The 19,858-nt window shown below is 41.2% G+C and overlaps 1 protein-coding gene across 14 annotated transcripts in view; it reads right to left on the bottom strand.

Moving 5' to 3' along the window:
• LOC134212544 (dual 3',5'-cyclic-AMP and -GMP phosphodiesterase 11-like) overlaps positions 1-19,858 on the bottom strand; it is a 390,689-nt gene that overhangs the window by 45,516 nt on the left and 325,315 nt on the right. For all 14 annotated transcript variants that reach the window (XM_062690522.1, XM_062690518.1, XM_062690523.1 and 11 more), the window contains 2 exons: positions 8,173-8,410; positions 7,679-7,821 (listed from right to left, as the gene is read on the bottom strand). In XM_062690522.1, coding sequence (XP_062546506.1) covers positions 7,679-7,821; positions 8,173-8,410 — 381 coding nt within the window. The remainder of the gene's footprint in view (positions 1-7,678; positions 7,822-8,172; positions 8,411-19,858) is intronic.

Genomic DNA, 19,858 nt, shown 5'->3' with positions numbered 1-19,858 from the left:
TACAGACGAGAAAATGATTGACATAGTTTTGGCCACGATTTTACACTGCGTACTCCTATGTGCGCTGGCTACTTCCCTACGGTCATATAGGAACAGAAGCATTGTTAGTCCGACTTTATGTACTACTAGAGATCGAGTATACTTCTACATCTCCACGATTGTATAAGGCATTGGCGTTATTAGCCCCGGCGCCTAGGGGGAGCTATAGCTCCTTCATTTATTTTCTCTATTTTGATCACCTTTTCATAAATTTTCGAACATTTTATCACCTCATTAAGGCTCAAGACTCCATCACAATGTTTTGAAAATTAATTACTGTATCGCTTGTTTGTAATAGTGAGGCAATTGGTACGGAAAAGTGCAGCAGCGATAAATAAATTTTGTTTACAACTGGGGTGGGTGGAAATGGGGTGTTAAAAATATGCCAGCTGATGGATAATGTTGCCAGACTTGACGAAATGTTTATTTTATATCATAACATATGTTCGAGGTGTATCAAATATATGGGTACTTGCCAGTTAAAATTGTTGTATACACCACTTGGAATGTAACAGAAGCTTACATAACACGTTTAAATATTTATTTCTGGTTTATTTGTTCGATCCGACAAACAGTAATGATTTTTTCCAATAAATAAATCTGACAACGGTGAAGCGATGATTATTTTCTTGTGTATGCACACCTTTGTTTGCGTGTTGGTGTGGACGTGGCTGGCGTATACGTTGTATTGTTCGAATTGAATTAAGTTGCATCGCGTAGATTTTGTTCTAACCATTTCACTTATTGCGCTAGTGAATTTGAGTTCCGCATTTTATTGCATTTACAATACGGTCTTCAAATTTGTCTCTCACTTCGATTTTTGGAAAGCAGTTTTCGACAGTTTTTGGACGTGAAGTGAATTAATCGGTAGTCAAGATTGAATAAAAAGATGGAGCTCAGTTAGTGAATATGTTTTAGGAGTGATTAAATCAAGGAAACAGTGGGAAAAGATCAAGTGAAAAATCAAGTGCGTGTGTATGTGTTTGTTCCGAACGTTCGGAGTTAGTATGCGTTCGATAAAAATGAGAATGTCGGCCTAGGAAAAAAGCAGTTTTCACCGTTTTTCTAGCAATTCCTCAGTGATTGTTAATTTGGATAAGTGAAAAATTAATATGAAAATGTAATGAATATGCAATGATTGAGGTAAGTCGGCAAATAGCTCCAAAATATTGAATTTAGTTCAAAACTTTATTAGTATTAGTGCGGATTCGAATAAAATCATCGTCATCATCGGATTGATTACGGTTTATAGAGCCTTAAGCTATCTTAGAGGTAATGTGATGAATACGGTCCAACAACCAAAGGCAATTGTGGATCAATCGCACTCATCTATATGTGCTTTCTGTTGTAGCCCACAGTATCGACATGTGTTTGTTTACCAGCCGATGGTTGGTGCAATGATTCAAATTGATAGCGTGGAAGCGCTCGGTTCCGCAGACTGAAAGTACAATATGTGATGGATCGCCGTCATATTCCCACCGGTAGACAGTGGATTGAATATGTAATAATCATCTATCTATCTCAAATTAAAAAAAAATGCAACATTCATCCTGGGATTTCGACGGGAATCCTCCAAAGATTTCGAAGAGAATCCTCTATAGTGAATCCGGCGGGACTCTCCAGAAATTTAATGAAGCGTACCGAAGGGACCTCAAGGGATTCCACCAGGGACAGACAGTCCGAAGGGACTGTTTCAGGGATTCCAAGTTGTCCCGGGATGTCGAAGGGATTCCTCCAGGAATTTGACCGGGAATGTTCCAAAGAATCCAACGAAAATGTTTCAGGGATTCCAATGAGAATTTTTTAGAGACTCTGACTAAAATCCTCCAGGAATACCGACGGAAATATTCCAAGAATTGCGACGGAAATGTTCCAGGAGTTCCAACGGGAATGTTCCAAAGCTTCCGTCGGAAATCCTCCAGGAATTTCAACGTGAAGGTTCAGGGATTTTATTGGCATTGTTTCAGGGATGAAGAAGCAAATCGTTGAAGGATTCCTAAGCAATCTGTTGAAGGATTCCTAAGCAAATTGTCGAGGAACTCCGAATTAATTCTCCAGAGATTCCGTAAAGAATCCTCCAGCGATTTCAAAGAGAATCCTCCAGGGATTCCGAAGCAAATCATCGAGGGATTCGGAAGTAAATCGTCGAGGAAGTCCGAACTAAATTTTCGAGAAATTCCGAAGCAAACTGTCGATCTATTCCGAAGCGAATCGTCGAATCATTCCGAAGCAAATCGTAAGAGGGATTCCGATCGTCAAGAGACTCCGCAGCAAATAATTAAGGGATTCCGAGGCAAAACATCGAGAGATTCCAAATTAAATATTCAAGGGATTCTGAAGTAAATCGTCGGAGTATTCCGAAACAAACCTTCAAGGACCGAAGCAAATCGCCGAACGATTCCGAAACAAATCTTCGAACGATTTCGAAAAAAAAATCCGAAGCAAATTAACGACATATTCTGAAGCAAATCCTCCATAGATTATGAAGGGTATCCCCCACAAATTCCAAAAGGTATCGATACCGAAAGGAATCGAGTGTGAAATCTTCTGGACTCCGGTTGGAATACTTCGATGATTCTGGAAGGAATTCTTTAAAGATTCGAATCAGAACTCTTTTCGGATTCTGATGGGAATTCCTCTCGGATTCTGATGAGAAGACAAGTGGAAGTCTGCTGGAAAACTGTCACACAAGTCCAAGATGGTTGACCACATGTCTTTAAGGTGATTATAGAATGAAGCCAGTGGTGAATTTCAAATTCACCACACGTTTAACTACATACATTTCAAAAAGCCCAAATCTAGCGGAATAGTTTTCGTACAGTGCCGAAACTCAAATTATGATTGTTCAGCATAACTAAGCAAACGATCTACCATTATTTCAGCCCCATACGCGTTATGGTTATTTCATCTCGTGCGCTTGAAAAAAATATTGGAAAAGCACGTGGTTTATAAAATGGCCGATTTCTGGCTTCGTTCTATAATCACCTTAACTGCTGGGAAAGTACCACGATTGCTTTGATTGATATTTTGGTGGCTCTCCGTCGTTGTTGTTATGTTGATGCTTTATTGCGTAGTTTGCACTTCTTTAGACTACTGAGCGAAAATTATTTTCTCAGTGACGATCCCTCATCCCACCAGAACCATAAGCATACTTCGATGCATTCATCGATTTTCGGGAGTTTGTTTTGTTTACTTTTACTTGTCACTGCATTTTATAGAGGCATTAGCTAATTTATTACATTTGTAAGAGCAAATAATTAAGAACTATTCATTACAATTGCCACGAGTAGAAAGGATCAACCGTTACATAAATGAGGCCATGTAATCAAGTCTCTCGTTTATTAGATGGCCTTCTTCCCATATCCCATACCAAATGAAAACATATCGAAGAATAACTGAAAGTACTAACGGATTCAATAGAAATGAAAGTCGTGAATGCATTACCACAGACATTACTCTGCCCATGCAAACATACCTGTAACAATAAGCATAATGAAATACATTTCAGTTAGACTGTTATGGGCGGTTCCGGCGCTCAGGAAGAATTCAATTGCAGGAGTTGGAATACAGTGGTCGGAGTCTAACTCTCAGACGCCGACTAACTTCTTAAGAGAAAGTTCTTAATCAAACCAATGTGCTCGTGACAATCGAGTATCTCTTAGAAATGGAACAGCTTGACTTGGAACAAACATGCTGCTAGAATGTGGTTTAACTGAAATTCTTTACTTGGGTACAAATTGAAGTTTTCAAAAAAGTATATTTTGGGAGGCTTGTGTAGATTTATAGAAGACAAAATTTGCTTGGGATACTGTTCCTATCCTGTTTACTCAGTCAGATCTAAAACAAATTTCATGATTTTTGAATGTCAAAAGAAATCTATAGATAATAACTACGCATGTTCCGAAAATCGGACACTTCCACTGTAATACGGCCTTCGTAAAACGTTGAAAATGGTTATAGAGGTGGTGTCCAAATAGATCATCTAGCTATTGATCGTGTTTCCAGCCTCAAGTGGATAGTTGGGCATAAATGGATTACTAATTATTAGACTTTTCGTAATGTCGGTATTTTGTAATTGATGTTCTTTTTCTTCTTATTCATCTGCCAGATTACTGTGATTGAGGAGAAGTTAACTGTCATCAACGATTTTCTCAATAGTCTAAAAAATCGTAGCACACACAATAAAATCAATTAGATATATTTTTTTCACATTTTTTTTTCATATTTTTCAATTTCAATGCCACATAGGAATCTCTCTAACATAAGCTCCTTTATGTTCCCTTCATTCCATTATGATAGGGCGAGAACTTTTTTGTATTATTTATAATTCATTATGCTATATGTTGAAAACTGGTATCACTGCTAACAAACTTTTCAAAACCTTTGGTAAGCAAAGTGATTTAAGAGATGGGATATAATAAGGCGCATTGAAAATATTCTACAAACTTATCTACCAAAGTATAACCTAAAATACGACCAAACGCGCACTATTTAAATAACTTACCAGCCGCAACTATTTCAAATGTTCGCGCGATCGTTCTGCACGCACGAATAAATTTAATAACCGACGCGGACGTTCTGCGTACTTCTCAAAAACACGGGCACGCACTTTTTATTTACTCACCCGCACAAAGCTCAAACCCGGATTTCGCGACATTTCTGCGTCCTTATACAAACGCGTTCGATCTTGCACTTATTTAATTACTCATCCATCACATAAAGCGAAAACCTGGATGTTGCGACTTTTTTTGCGCCCAAATACAGATGCGTTCAATCTTGCACTATTTTATTTACTCTTCGGCCGTACAAAGCACCTTATACTAATGCTTTCAAATTTGAGGAAGAACCGTTTGGTCGAAAACCATACGGCCGAATGTCATTTGGCCACTAGGCCGAAAGTTGTTTAGCCAAATACACCCGATTCTTTTTTTACACGGGGATGCGTTCCGTATAAAAAAAGTTTTCAGTTCAAAAATCCGTGTAAAAAAAGTTTTATGATTTCTCGACGAATCATGCAAAATGGAGCAACTTTGCAAAAATTTTGTGTGGGATTTTTTTACACATATATCGTTAATTTGTTGATATTTTTCGGTGAAAACTAAACACACACTTTGCATAATTTTGCATAACGTTTCGGCCTACTGCTTTCCATCCATCATCAGATTTGCAATTAATCAATCGTTCACCACCAGTGTGGTTTTCAAACTGCTTGAAAGTTTTGATGAACTTTTACTTTCGACTGTGATTTAATGCTATAGAAGATGACTTTTCTGTCTTTTCAGGATCAAAACAATGTTGTTTAATCTTGTCCAAGATTAAATAAGAGTGTTTTGATTTTGTCAAGACTGGAAAGCCATCTCTAAAATAACTACACCTACAGACTATTAGGCTGAAAGGGTCATTCGGCCTGAAGTCTTTGACCGAATAGGTTGTTTGGCCGAAAACAGTCGTTTGGTAGAAAAGGCCATTTGGTCGAAAATTTGGTTAGGTCGAATAGGTCATTTGGCTAAAAAAGTCGGTTACACGAATAGGTCACTTGGCCGAAAACGCCGTGAAAGGAGGAGAGAGGCCTTCCACTTCTAACTTCGCACTTCTCAGTTTTTACAGTGAAAAGTTAGTCATTAGGAGTAAGAAGGAAGGAATGAGACGTCTCACTTCTCATTTCTCCTTTCTCACATATCACTGTGAAAAGTGAGTAGTGCAAAGTGAGAAGTGAGACGTCCCACCTTTTCGGCCGAATGACTTTCGGCCAGATGGGTTTTGGCCTAATGGTTCATGTTAGTGGCATTCGGCCAAATGTCTTTTGGGTTGAATGAATTTCAGCCACACGACCCTTCGCCCTCAATTTTACGCTTATTTAGTTACTCGCCGTCTGCACAAAGCACAATTCTGGAACACACAACTTTTCTCTGAACGTAAGAACGCGTTCAATATTTATTTTATTTATTTAACTATCGACCGCATAAAGTACAAATCCGGATCTCACGACTTTTCTTGCACTGCCCATGATCTCATAATTGTAACAATCGACAAAAGTAGACATGGGAGAAATTGAAGGATAAAGATTGTGGTATGCATAAGTATGGGAATTTTCTAAAAATTGACCAAAAATAAATAAAAACATTTTTCAGTGTGATTCTTTGGTAGCAACATTTACTTGACTTCGTTGTTGAGTACAAACTAATTGCGTAAGTTTTTGTTCGATGAACAAGGCATACAGGTGACACAATTCATCACTGTTACTGTGTTACTGTTATGCGGTCACTTTGCTCGATGTTACTAAACAACTTGGTAGTTTTTTTCAAGTTTTTCAAAACAAACCTTTTGATTTCATCGTTTCAAGCTTCAACAATTTGGAGACAAAATCATAAGATGAACTCAAAATCGAAAAAGATGCAAATGTAACAAATATTCGATCATGGGCCGTCTAGATGCATGTTGTATGTTGACGCACAATAGATGATTAATCATTTTCAAGTTTCATTAGTCATTTTCAAGTATGCCACTCACTTGAGTTGCATCATTGAAGAACCCATGTCATTGGTATGGTAAAGTAGGCCGTGTTATTACATAAACCGGAATTACAAAACCAGTATCAAGCTGAATACACCACTAGGGGTTCCAATTTGCCAAATTCACGATTCAATCATCATGGATTTTAGTAAGGGAGAGCCAGCCAGTTTGTTTTCATTTTGCACTGAAAATTATTTTTTCACCCCCGCCTTCTTCTGTTCCATAAACTTGGCAGAGTGGAGCACCTAGTAATGTATTCATCTGGACCAGTATTATGATTAGGAATTCCAAAAAGAAAGGGTGGTACGCCCATATTTTTTACACGGTTTGGTTTTAGTCGTTTAAAACTGTCAGCGTCAATGAAACAATGAGTTAACCCCACCAAAAAAATAAATTTCGGCGTAAAATTGACTAGGGCCAAATTTATGAACCAAAGTCAAAATGGTGCCCACAACCAAAGCAAAAAGATGGCCACAACCAAACCACGAACCCCATCATGCGATCTAAGATTTGTATTTTCATCAAGACTCTGCCATATGCGTCACGATGATGCCGGTGCCAGTAATTGTGTGGATATCCAGGTCATACATGAACCTAGTCTTCACATTACAACATATCCTCAATAGACAAGATCGGCACGCGAATAGAACCTTTCCATGCATCAATCAATCAGGCCATCAGAGTGCGCCCAAGTTCACCTAATTGCTTGCTGATGCGATGTGCATCATCATCTAATCATTTCTTGTGGGCAACTACTCTTAGTATACTGGATGTATGTCCTTAACTGAATGTTCTCATCAACCGTATCTAATTTACCATCAAACGTTCGTTACCTATGCCAACCATCGGATCGGTAACGAACGTTCGACAGTAAATTAGCCCACATCCGTCTCTAGTGGCTTTCAATGAAATGGCACTGCCACGGAATTAAATTTATCACATCACCCCTCCTGTGGGGGCAACATTGAATGATTACTCGGATCTGCATCACGGGACATGTACCACCGACCAGGATGTATTGTTCATCATCATTAGCCGTGCTGCAAACACAGTCGGCTCAGTACAGCCTGATTTATCACTAGTTCGTGAAAACCCCTTCCTACAGTGACGTATGCGATGTACTTACTTTTTGGTATTATCTCTGCCGCAGGTACTTTTGCCTTGGACCAGAAATAGCGACCCCCGGTCAGCATTCAGTAGAATTGACACGTTTTGCAGAATTTTGTGACACAACGACCGCACGTCCAGATCGTTGCAGATGTCCTTTACCTGTTTGTGTGGGGTGGAGAATGGGAGTCACATAATTGAATTATTAGAGGGCTCATCAATTATTGCTGGCTGGCGGGGCTACTTTGAACTTTCCCTTTTCAACATTTTTTTTCACGGAAATACTTAATAGATGTAAGCCATAAAACAATCACTAATATGTTGAAAGTAGCCCCAAAAACGTTAATATTGTATGTTGGAAGCGAATTGCATGGAATTACGCTACCAGAAAAGTTGAGCGGTCGCGTGCATAATCCAGTGGTATGAGGATGTGCCCCTTCATGGATACACCAATGCCGCATTGGCAATGCGTAAATCACAAGTCAGTGTATCCATGCAATGCATCACACTTACCAGTTCAAATATCAGCTCCCGCTCATCCAGCTGACGAAGTTCATTCCGCGATAACCGCTGGGGTCGTTGGCTTCCGCAGGGCACTCCCAGAGCGCCTCCGTTCTGGTGACTGGGACCACCGCCGGACAGTAGACACTCGTTCTGTAGCCCGATGCTGAGAAAGGTGGGCGTCCCGTCAATGGTGTTCACTATGGGCTTCAGCAGACCACCCCGTTCGAACTCGTGGGCCGATATTTTCCTGGAAATTGCACAACACAAATAGATGGAAAGCAACGTGTTAGTTATTTATGCGTCGTCGCTGGCCGGGAAACTCAAATACTGCAGGCAGTGGCGTTCAAACGCTATAATCCATCCGCAATTGGATAAATATCACATTTGCGGATCGCATGTAGGTACTTAATTTGAATGGAATTGATTGAATTGCATATGGATACTCGGTTGTGTGCGTACAGGATCATTGCGGTGAACCGATAGAGCTTTCGATAGGCGCTCGGCAAATGCAGATTATTTTATGTTGACGCTTTAATTCCGGCACTGACCGCACTATTTGCGGGCTTGCGGCTAGAGTTTAAGTCGACAGTCATTAAATTGGATGCGAACTCAGCGAAGCTGTTTGCACTTATCGGGGTTTTCGGTAATAATATCTCGAGCACAAATAATTTAAGTGTGGCAGAATTAGTCACACAATTTAATGCTAACATCTACTCCAAAAAACTGTGATTCAGAATACTTTTCTACTAGGCAATCCTGAATAACTTGAATAGAAAATTATTTAAATATTGTTTGTGGAACGTTTTAACTTGTCAAAAGACGAGTTAGTATTAACCCACTACCACTTTATTGTAGTTTTATGGATATATACTTCGACCTCAATAAAAAAGTTGTTTTCAATAAAAAAAAAGTTGTTTCCATGTTAATTAGAATTTAAAGCTTTAGCAGCACAAAACACAAAATCTATCACGGACTGGCTAGTTAGCATGACATAAGGTTGAGAGTATGTGCGTAATCGAAAACATCCAATCTGCATTCCTATTCATACAGTTCGGACAAAAACTTCTAATTAACTCGAAGGATTAATACCCCTCATAACGGATGAGTCAAAGTCCGGTAAGCTCAATCTCAATTTTCCGACCGGATTGACTCTGAACCGCTCATCTGCCTTTCTAACTTTTCCCCATAGTGAATACATTAGAAGAGCCCCACCAAATGGGTGGACAAAGAGAAAATCGCACGACCTGCCTCGACATCATCACAATCTGCTTCGAACCGAACAAGTGAAGGCATCGCATCGTCGCGTCGCCGGCCGGCCGGTTGGGAATGGGACGATAGTCATTAAGGTGGAAATAATTGGCAAATAAAATAGAAAATGAAGTCTGTTTCGCTTTCCGATCGTCTCGGGAACGGGACCAACGGCAACGTCTCGGTAATGACGTCCGCCTAGGAGTTGGCGTGTGCAGAGCATTCTATGGCTATTGTCGTCGGTATCCTCGTCCGATTATGCTGATTGTATAACCAGAACGACTCCGCAGTGGTCGACAACCGGAATAAACATGATTTTAATTTTTGCTATGCCCGAAACTCGATTTGTGCACCTTGTGAGAAGTTTACTTCGAAAAATGTCTTGCAGATATTCACTTTCTTTGGTGGGGTTTGATCCGACGACCCCAGTACGCTCGGCAGGTAGATTGCGAGAGTTCGGCTATGTGTCCGGTGTTGGGAATTTGCTCTCATCAGGGAAAACACCTGCCTAGCATGCTGGGGGTTTGAGACTAGCTTCCACCGAAGGAAGTGATTACCTCCAATACATTTTCTCGAGCAAAATCTTTCACATGTTATGCAGTTGCTTAAATCGAGTTTCAGATATAGGTAAGGGACCATCGAGATAGGGAGAGATCGAGGAATGGAAGGAAAATTGAAATGGGACTAGATCCAAAAAAAATTCGTTGCTATGAAAAACGACAACAAAACAAATATCATTTCTTGTTGTTGATGTGTTTGTTTTTGTCCAAAGATCATCTAGTAACCTAAAAATTTGAACATATCGACATAAGGACAGTGAATCCAGAACAGAATATGTTCAGAATGTATTTATTGAGTAATGATGTTTTTACTTGGATTCACTTGGATTGGTAAATGGTGAAAATGATTTTCAAAGTAAGAGACGAGCCAGCCTAGATAAGAGACAGGTAAAAAAAATAGAGAGTTGAAGCCAAAATATAACATACTTCTGAAGTAGTTCTTCCTTCTACTTCTTATAAAATTTATTTTCCTTGAGCAGAAGTGTTTGACATTCATCAACACTTCAGAAAAAACCTTCAATTGAAATGGAAATCATTTAGGAACACTAGGAATTCAATAAAAGCCGTGAACTTTGGTACAAAATAATAAAATATGACCTCTCAGTTGACTTCCCAGCAAGGATGTCATTTAGATCATTTAGTAATTTGCGTTCGAGCGTGTAGTAGTTTGCCAATAACTCATTCCAGAAGCTGAATTTCAAAATGGGTTATATGGTGGACTTCTAGTGCGAAGGTTTCTCTACAACTCTGCCTAATGGTTCGTTGTTGGAATTCAACTAGGGGAACTAGGTTTAAAATGCGCCAGTCAGCTAATACGAGCCATTGCATTTTCTGGGTTAATAGGCTAAATTAAGTTACAAAACCGATGGCAGCTGGCGCCTAAACATGTTTTTAGATCAACAAACTACAAATAATAGTCAAGACATTTACAATGAAATTTTTAAAAATAAATTTGTTTTTTTCCGCTTTTTGATAAAATTTAAGCTTCCGTTCCCTTAAGGATTTTCCACTAGATAAAAACATTTTTTCAATAATCTTTGCACATGTCTGGAAAAACAAATTAGTAAAGATTGTGCCAAGTTACTAAAAAGTTAACTTTACTACATTTTTCATAGAAAAACTCACATTTTATTAAAATCTCTGCATGCAGGATAAAACGCGCCCATCTAAAGTGCTTGACTATGGATGTCATAGTTTGAGAAGGGCGTGTGCCGATAATAATTTATTTTTAAAATATTATCAATTAAAAAGTAAAAAAGTAAAAATTGAAAAGTGATAAAATAAAAGTGAAAAGTGATGAGTAAGAAGTTATGAGTGATGAGAAGTAAGAAGTGAGAAACAACAAGTGAGAAGTAGGAATTCAGAAAAAAAGCCCTAAATAGTTTTATAATCAATCGTGAATTGTAAGCTGGATTTGGGATATGAGAACTGAGGAGTGAGGTGGGAGAAGCAAGAAAAAAGAATGAGAATTGAGAAGTGAGAAGTGAAAGGCAAGCAGTAAAAAGTGCGAAATAAGATGTGATCAGTGAAAAGCAAGAAGAAAGTAGTAGAAGGGGAGAAGTAGTAAGCGAGATACTTTGTGTGAGAAATGAGTAAAAAAGCATGAAGAGGAATATGACAATTGATAAATGGGATGTGAGAAGTGAGAAACGAGACGTGAGAGGTGAGAGGTGCAAGGTACAAGGAGTGAAATTGAAGAATAGAGAAAAAAAGCAAGAATAGATGCGAAGGGAGAGAAGTAAATAGTGTGGAGACAACTCAGAATAGAGTTTTTTCAGCATAGATTTTTGGGCATCCAATAAATCCTTTTGGATGTGTAGATGTAGAATATTATAAGTCAACGGCAGAGGTTCTCGGTCATCCAAGAAATCCATGGAGTTAGCTCCTCAGATCTACAAGCGTAACTTAAGATCAATCGTACTGTTTTAAATGTGGTACATGCCCTTTTGGATGTGAAGAATAGAATAAGTCAACGGCAGAGGTTTTCGGTCACCCAAGAAATCCCTGGGGTTAGGTCCTCTGATCTACACGCGTAACAAAAGTTCAGTTGGACTGTTTAAATTATGGCACATGTCCTTTTGGATGGTTAGATTAGAATGAGCCATCGTAAGAGATTCTGGGTAATTCAAGAAACCCCTGGAGTTAGGCCTTAAGATCTTCACCCGTCACTTTAAGATTTATCGGACCATTTTAAATCTAGTACTGCAAAACCTCTTTTTGCACCCAAAACGGGGGAGCGTAAATTGAATCAGAGCGTAAAAAGGGGAACCGTTATTTCGAATTTAGGGCGTAAAAAGAGAGAGCGTGATTTGTAATTTTGAGCGTAAAAGGAGGGAGCGCTATTTGGAATTTGGAGCGTAAAAAAAGTTTGCAATCTTTAAGGTAAGCAAAGTTTGATATTTAACACACTTTTAGTCAAGAAATCAAGAAGTCATAAGTGGTAAAGATGACGCATAGTAAGACGTTCATTATCATTTTCAAGGCTTTAAAGTTTTTCGAGAACCTCCTGGAGCTTGGACCTTTGTTTTGTGATACATTGGATAGAATGCAACCATTGCATATGTTCATGGTCATCCAAGAAAACTCTGGAAAAGGCCTTAAGATCTACACGCGTAACCAGAGATCTTTCGTCTTGTGTAGAAAGTGGTACAACCCCTTTGTGGTACATAGAATGGAATGCGTCCATTGCATAGGTTCATGGTCATCCAAGAAAACCCTGGAATAGGCCTTAAGAGCTACACGCGTAACCAGATCTCTTTCGGCTTGTTTCAAAATTGGTACAACTCCTTTATGGTACATAGAATAGAATGCGTCCATTGCATAGATTCGTGGTTATCCAAGAAAACTCTGGAATAGGCCTTAAGATCTACACGCGTAACCACAGACCTTTCGTCTTGTGTAGAAAGTGGTACAACCCCTTTGTGGTACATGGAATGGAATGCGTCCATTGCATAGGTTCATAGTCATCCAAGAAAACCCTGGAATAGGCCTTAAGAGTTACACGCGTAACCAGAGCTCTTTCGGCTTGTTTCAAAAGTGGTACAACCCCTTTGTGGTACATAGAATAGAATGCGTCCATTGCATAGGTTCACGGTGATCCAAGGAAACTCTGAAAAGGACTTAAGATCTACACGCGTAACCAGAAATCTTTCGTCTTGTGTAGAAAGTGGTAATACCCCTTTGTGGTACATAGAATGGAATGCGTCCATTGCATAGGTTCATGGTCATCCAAGAAAACCCTGGAATAGGCCTTAAGAGCTACACGCGTAACCAGATCTCTTTCGGCTTGTTTCAAAAGTGGTACAACCCCTTTGTGGTACATAGAATAAAATGCGTCCATTGCATAGATTCGCGGTTATCCAAGAAAACTCTGGAATAGGCCTTAAGATCTACACGCGTAACCAGAGACCTTTCGTCTTGTGTAGAAAGTGGTACAACCCCTTTGTGGTACATAGAATGGAATGCGTCCATTGCATAGGTTCATAGTCATCCAAGAAAACCCTGGAATAGGCCTTAAGAGCTACACGCGTAACCAGAGCTCTTTCGGCTTGTTTCAAAAGTAGTACAACCCCTTTCTGGTACATAGAATAGAATGCGTCCATTGCATAGGTTCACGGTGACCCAAGAAAACTCTGGAATAGTCCTTAAGATCTACACGCGTAACCAGAGATCTTTCGGCTTGTTTCAAAAGTGGTACAACCCCTTTGTGGTACATAGAATGGAATGCGTCCATTGCATAGGTTCACGGTGATCCAAGAAAACTCTGGAATATGCCTTAAGATCTACACGCGTAACCAGAGATCTTTCGACTTGTTTCAAAATTGGTACAACCCCTTTGTGGCACATAGAATAGAATGCGTCAATTACATAGGTTCATAGTCATCCAAGAAAACTTTGGAATACGCCTTAAGATCTACACGCGTAACCAGAGACCTTTCGACTTGTTTCAAAAGTGGTACAACCCCTTTGTGGTACATAGAATAGAATGCGTCCAATGCATAGGTTCACGGTGATCCAAGAATACTTTGGAATAGGCCTTGAGATCTACACGCGCGGCTACAAAGTAAGAACATGCTGAGGATGGCTGGGTTCGATTCCCGGTGCTGGTCTACGCAGTTTTCGGATTGGAAATTGTCTCGACTTCCCTGGGCATAAAAGAATCATCTGTTAGCCTCATTGATATACGAATGCAAAAATGGTAACTTGGCTTAGAAACCTCGCAGTTAATAACTGTGGAAGTCCTGTCTCGTCAGAGGGCCGTCGTGTCAGGGCTGTTTAGCGTCCCACCTAACTCCAGGACTTGGGCTTGTGCGCTTTGAGTGGCACACGGTCGCTTTGGCGGAGCCTACTTGCGGATTCATGCAGCTTTTTATAGAGGTTTAACAGGGCCCACTGTCAAACCCCACCACATCCTAGGCAGGCGCCACAACTCGCAGATGGCCTGGGGAGAGATAACATGGGGAGGGCCTTTTAGACCTGGGGAGGGCCTTTTAGATTCACACGCGTAATCTGAGATCTTTTGGCTTGTTTAAAAATGGTAAGTGCTCTTTGTGGTATACAGAATAAAAAGCGTCCATTGCATAGATTGATGGTCATCCAAGAAAACCCTGGAAAAGGCCTGCACGCTTAACTAGAGATTTTTTGGCCTGTTTGAAAAGTTGAACATGCCCTTTATGGTACGTAGAATAGAATGCGTTATTTCAAATTTCCATGGTCATCCAGGGAAACCCGGCAGTAAGACGTTAGGATCTACATGCTTAACCAGAGATATATCAACCTGCTTTAAATGTGGTACTTTTCCTTTGTGGTCCATAGAATAAAATGCGTTCATGGCATATGCTAATGGCCATCCTAGAAATTTATGGAGTAAGGCTTCTAGGCTTACACGAATATCTATAATAACACGGTACATGATCTAATATAGTTTAGACCGACTATTGGAAAGTTCAGCGCTCACCGGCTGACGAACGAAAACGGCCTACGACTAATTGATTTCGCCGCCTCCAAGAACATGGCCATTCGTAGCACCTACTTCCAACACAGCCTCCCGTATCGGTACACCTGGAGATCACCACTGCAGACAGAATCACAAATCGACCACGTTCTGATTGATGGACGGCACTTCTCCGACATTATCGACGTCAGGACATATCGTGGCGCTAACATCGACTCGGACCACTATCTGGTGATGGTTAAACTGCGCCCAAAACTATCCGTCATCAACAATGTTCGGTACCGACGACCGCCGCGGTACGACCTAGAGCGACTGAAGCAACCTGATGTCGCCACTGCATACGCGCAGCATCTCGAGGCAGCGTTGCCGGAAGAGGGTGAGCTCGATGGGGCCCCTCTTGAGGACTGCTGGAGTACAGTTAAAGCAGCCATTAACGACGCAGCGGAGAACAACGTCGGGTATATGGATCGAAGTCGACGGAACGATTGGTTCGACGAAGAGTGCAGACAGATTCTGGAGGAGAAGGACGCAGCGCGGGCGGTCGCGCTGCAGCAAGGTACCCGGCAGAACGTGGAACGTTATAGACGGAAGCGGAGATAGTAGACCCGCCTTTTTCAGGAGAAGAAACGCCGCCTGGAAGAAGCGGAGTGCGAGGAGATGGAACAGCTGTGCCGTTCTCAAGATACACGCAAGTTATATAAGAAGCTCAACGCATCCCGCAAAGGCTTCGTGCCGCGAGCCGAAATGTGTCGGGATAAGGATGGGAGCATCTTGACGGACGAACGTGTGGTGATCGAAAGGTGGAAGCAGCACTACGAGGAACATCTGAATGGCGCTGAGAGTACAGGCAGTGAAAGTCAAGGCAGCGGAGGAGATGACTACGTCAGTTCAGCGGACGATGGAAGCCAACCAGCCCCCACCTTGAGGGAAGTTAAGGATGCCATTCAACAGCTAAAGACCAATAAAGCAGCTGGTAAGGATGGTATCGGAGCTGAGCTCATCAAGATGGGCCCGGAAAAGCTGGCCACTTGCCTGCACAAACTGATAGTCAGAATCTGGGAAACCGAACAGCTACCGGAGGAGTGGAAGGAAGGGGTTATATGCCCCATCTACAAGAAAGGCGACAAACTGGAGTGTGAGAACTTTCGAGCGATCACCATCCTTAATGCCGCCTACAAAGTGATATCCCAGATCATCTTCCGTCGTCTGTCACCATTCCCGATCAAGAATGCATAACAAAATTATAACAAGGGGAGTTATTTATTTCAGAAAAATAATGTAACAAAATGTGTTATAAAATTGGCTGGTTAGTTGTTAAAATAACAAAAATTATATCAAAATTCCCTCTAGCCGTAACATAATTATATCAGAGGTTGTTACCTTCATTTCAACATTATAACAACCGTTGATATGATTATGGGGTACAAAAATCTACTTTCATGGTAATTGCCTACATCACGTATAAAAATGTGGTACGCTACAACGCCATCCATAATGTAGGCAATTAACATTGTACTAGCTATTAACATCGAACATTGATTCAAGTTATACTGGAGGTGATTACCTCCGCTTTTTTCCAATATCAAAAAATGTAGGCAATTATTTTGTGTAAATATACATAACTAATGTTGTTATAATTTTGATATGAAATAAAACTGGCCGAAGGCCCATTTTTATCGAATTATCTAATTATAACACACGTTGTTTTAAATAACAACCATTGATAGAATTGAGTTATAATTTTGTTATGTATTCCTGATCGGGTTAGTGAACGAGTTCGTGGGAAGTTATCAAGCCGGCTTCGTTGACGGCCGCTCGACAACGGACCAGATCTTTACTGTACGGCAAATCCTTCAAAAATGCCGTGAATACCAGGTCCCAACGCACCATCTGTTCGTTGATTTCAAGGCGGCATACGACAGTATAGACCGCGTAGAGCTATGGAAAATTATGGACGAGAACAGCTTCCCTGGGAAGCTTACCAGACTGATCAAAGCAACGGTGGATGGTGTGCAAAACTGTGTGAAGATTTCGGGCGAACACTCCAGTTCGTACAAATCGCGCCGGGGACTAAGACAAGGTGATGGACTTTCGTGCCTGTTGTTCAACATTGCGCTAGAAGGTGTCATGCGAAGAGCCGGGTGTAACAGCCGGGGTACGATTTTCAACAGATCCAGCCAATTTATTTGCTTCGCGGATGACATGGACATTGTCGGCCGAACATTTGCAAAGGTGGCAGAACTGTACACCCGCCTGAAACGTGAAGCAACAAAAGTTGGACTGGTGGTGAATGCGTCAAAGACAAAGTACATGCTTGTGGGCGGAACCGAGCGCGACAGGGCCCGCCTGGGAAGCAGTGTTACGATAGACGGGGATACCTTCGAGGTGGTCGAGGAATTCGTCTACCTCGGATCCTTGCTAACGGCTGACAACAACGTTAGTCGTGAAATACGAAGGCGCATCATCTGTGGAAGTCGGGCCTACTACGGGCTCCAAAAGAAACTGCGGTCGAAAAAGATTCGCCACCGCACCAAATGTGTCATGTACAAGACGTTAATAAGACCGGTAGTCCTCTACGGACATGAAACATGGACAATGCTCGAGGAGGACTTGCAAGCACTCGGAGTATTCGAGAGACGGGTGCTTAGGACCATCTTTGGCGGTGTGCAAGAAGACGGTGTGTGGCGGCGAAGAATGAACCATGAGCTCGCCCAACTCTACGGCGAACCCAGTATCCAGAAGGTAGCTAAAGCCGGAAGGGTACGATGGGCAGGACATGTTGCAAGAATGCCGGACAGCAACCCTGCAAAGATGGTGTTCGCTTCCGATCCGGCAGGTACGAGACGGCGTGGAGCGCAGCGAGCGAGATGGGCAGACCAGGTGCAGAACGACTTGGCGAGCGTGGGGCGTATCCGAGGATGGAGAGATGCGGCCTCGAACCGTGCATTGTGGCGTCAAATTGTTGATTCAGTGTTATCTGTTTAGATGTTAACTAAATAAATGAAAATGAATGAATGATCTAATATAGCGCTGTTTTTTCTTTACGTTTTTATCGTGAAGTTATCTCGTTCCAATTTATTCTCATTTTGCATTTCCAAGAAATAAACAGTTTCGTACGTGATATGAATGAAGTTAGTATACTACCTGGAACGCATGACAACAAGAACTACTTGGAATGCGAATATATCAAAATGAGGTTGCACACCTTGTCAATAACTGCCTAGAGCTAATGACAACAACTTGAACTATTTGGAATGCAAACATATACCAACAGCCTCCCGTTCGGGGTTCATCTGCAAATCATAACTGTTTCGAGTTCATACATAGTTCCATGGAAACAACTAAAGCTACTTGGAATGCATACATTCACTCAGATGAGGTTGCACAGCTTGTTATTTTTTCGATAAATGGCTTCATCACTGCTGCTGATTAACGCAGGCCCTAACTCTACGAATTTCGTAGATTATTTCGAACCCATGACAATAACATGCACCACATGGAATGCGAACATATACAGTATTTACCCGATTTTGTCATTCTCTGACTTTGTCTACCCTGATTTTGTGGACCCCGATTTTACCACGTTTTCGACCCGATTTTATCACCACAAAAGTTTTTATTTTTTTTGTCGTTTGTATTGTTACCTACCTACCTGCTACCTGGCACCAATGACAACAAGAAAAACTCTTTGGAGTACAAACATATACTAAAAAGGGGTCAAACAACTTGTTTATTCTCCAATAGCTGCCTCCATTACGGAGGCTGATCTACAGACCTTGACTCTATGGAGTACGTAGACTACCTGGAGCCCACGACAACACCAAGAACTACTTGGAATACAAACATATACCAATAAGGGGTCACATAACTTGTTTATTTTCAATAACTGCCTCCATTACGGAGGTTGATCCACAGGCCTTAACTCTATGGAGTTCGTAGACTACCTGGCACCAATGACAACAACAAAAACTACTTGGAGTACAAACATATACCAAAAAGGGGTCAAACAACTTGTTTATTCTCCAACAGCTGCCTCCATTACGGAGGTTGATCTACAGACCTTGACTCTATGGAGTTCGTAGACTACCTGGAGCCCACGACCACAACAAAAATTACTTGGAATACAATTATATACCAAGAAGGGGTCACACAACTTGTTCATTCTCCAATAGTTGCCTCCATTTCGGAGGTTGATCTACAAACCTTGACTCTATGGAGTTCGTACACTACCTGGAGCCCACGACCACAATAAGAACTACTCGGAATACAAACATATACCAAGAAGGGGTCACACAACTTGTTTATTCTCCAAAAGCTGCCTCCATTACGGAGGTTGATCTATAGACCTTAACTCTATGGAGTTCGTAGACACCTGGAGCCCACGACAACGACAAGAACTACTTGCAATACAAACATATACCAAGAAGGGTTCACACAACTTGGTTATTTTTCAATAACTGCCTCCATTACTTAGGTTGATCCCCAGGCCTTGAATCTATGGATTTCGTAGACTTCCTGGCATCAGTGACAACATCAAGAACTACTCGAAATACGAACATATACCTAGAAGGGGTCACATAACTTGTTTATTCTCCAGTAGCTGCCTCCATTGCGGAGGCTGATCAACATACCTTGACTCTATGGAGCTTGTAGACTACCTGGAGCCCACGACAACAACAAGAACTACTTGAAATACAAACATATACTAACTAGGGGTCACACAACTTGTTTATTTTTCAATAACTGCCTCCATTACGGAGATTGATCCACTGGCCTTGACTCTATGGAGTTCGTCGACTACCTGACACTAATGACAACAACAAGAACTACTTGGAATACAAACATATACCTAGAAGGGGTCACACAACTTGTTTATTCTCCAATAGCTGCCTCCATTGCGGAGGTTGATCAACATACCTTAACTCTATGGAGC

The sequence above is a fragment of the Armigeres subalbatus genome, chromosome 2 (genome assembly GCF_024139115.2).
Source record: "Armigeres subalbatus isolate Guangzhou_Male chromosome 2, GZ_Asu_2, whole genome shotgun sequence".
NCBI classification, from domain to species: Eukaryota; Metazoa; Arthropoda; class Insecta; order Diptera; family Culicidae; genus Armigeres; species Armigeres subalbatus.
This window is presented reverse-complemented; position numbering and strand designations above follow the sequence as displayed.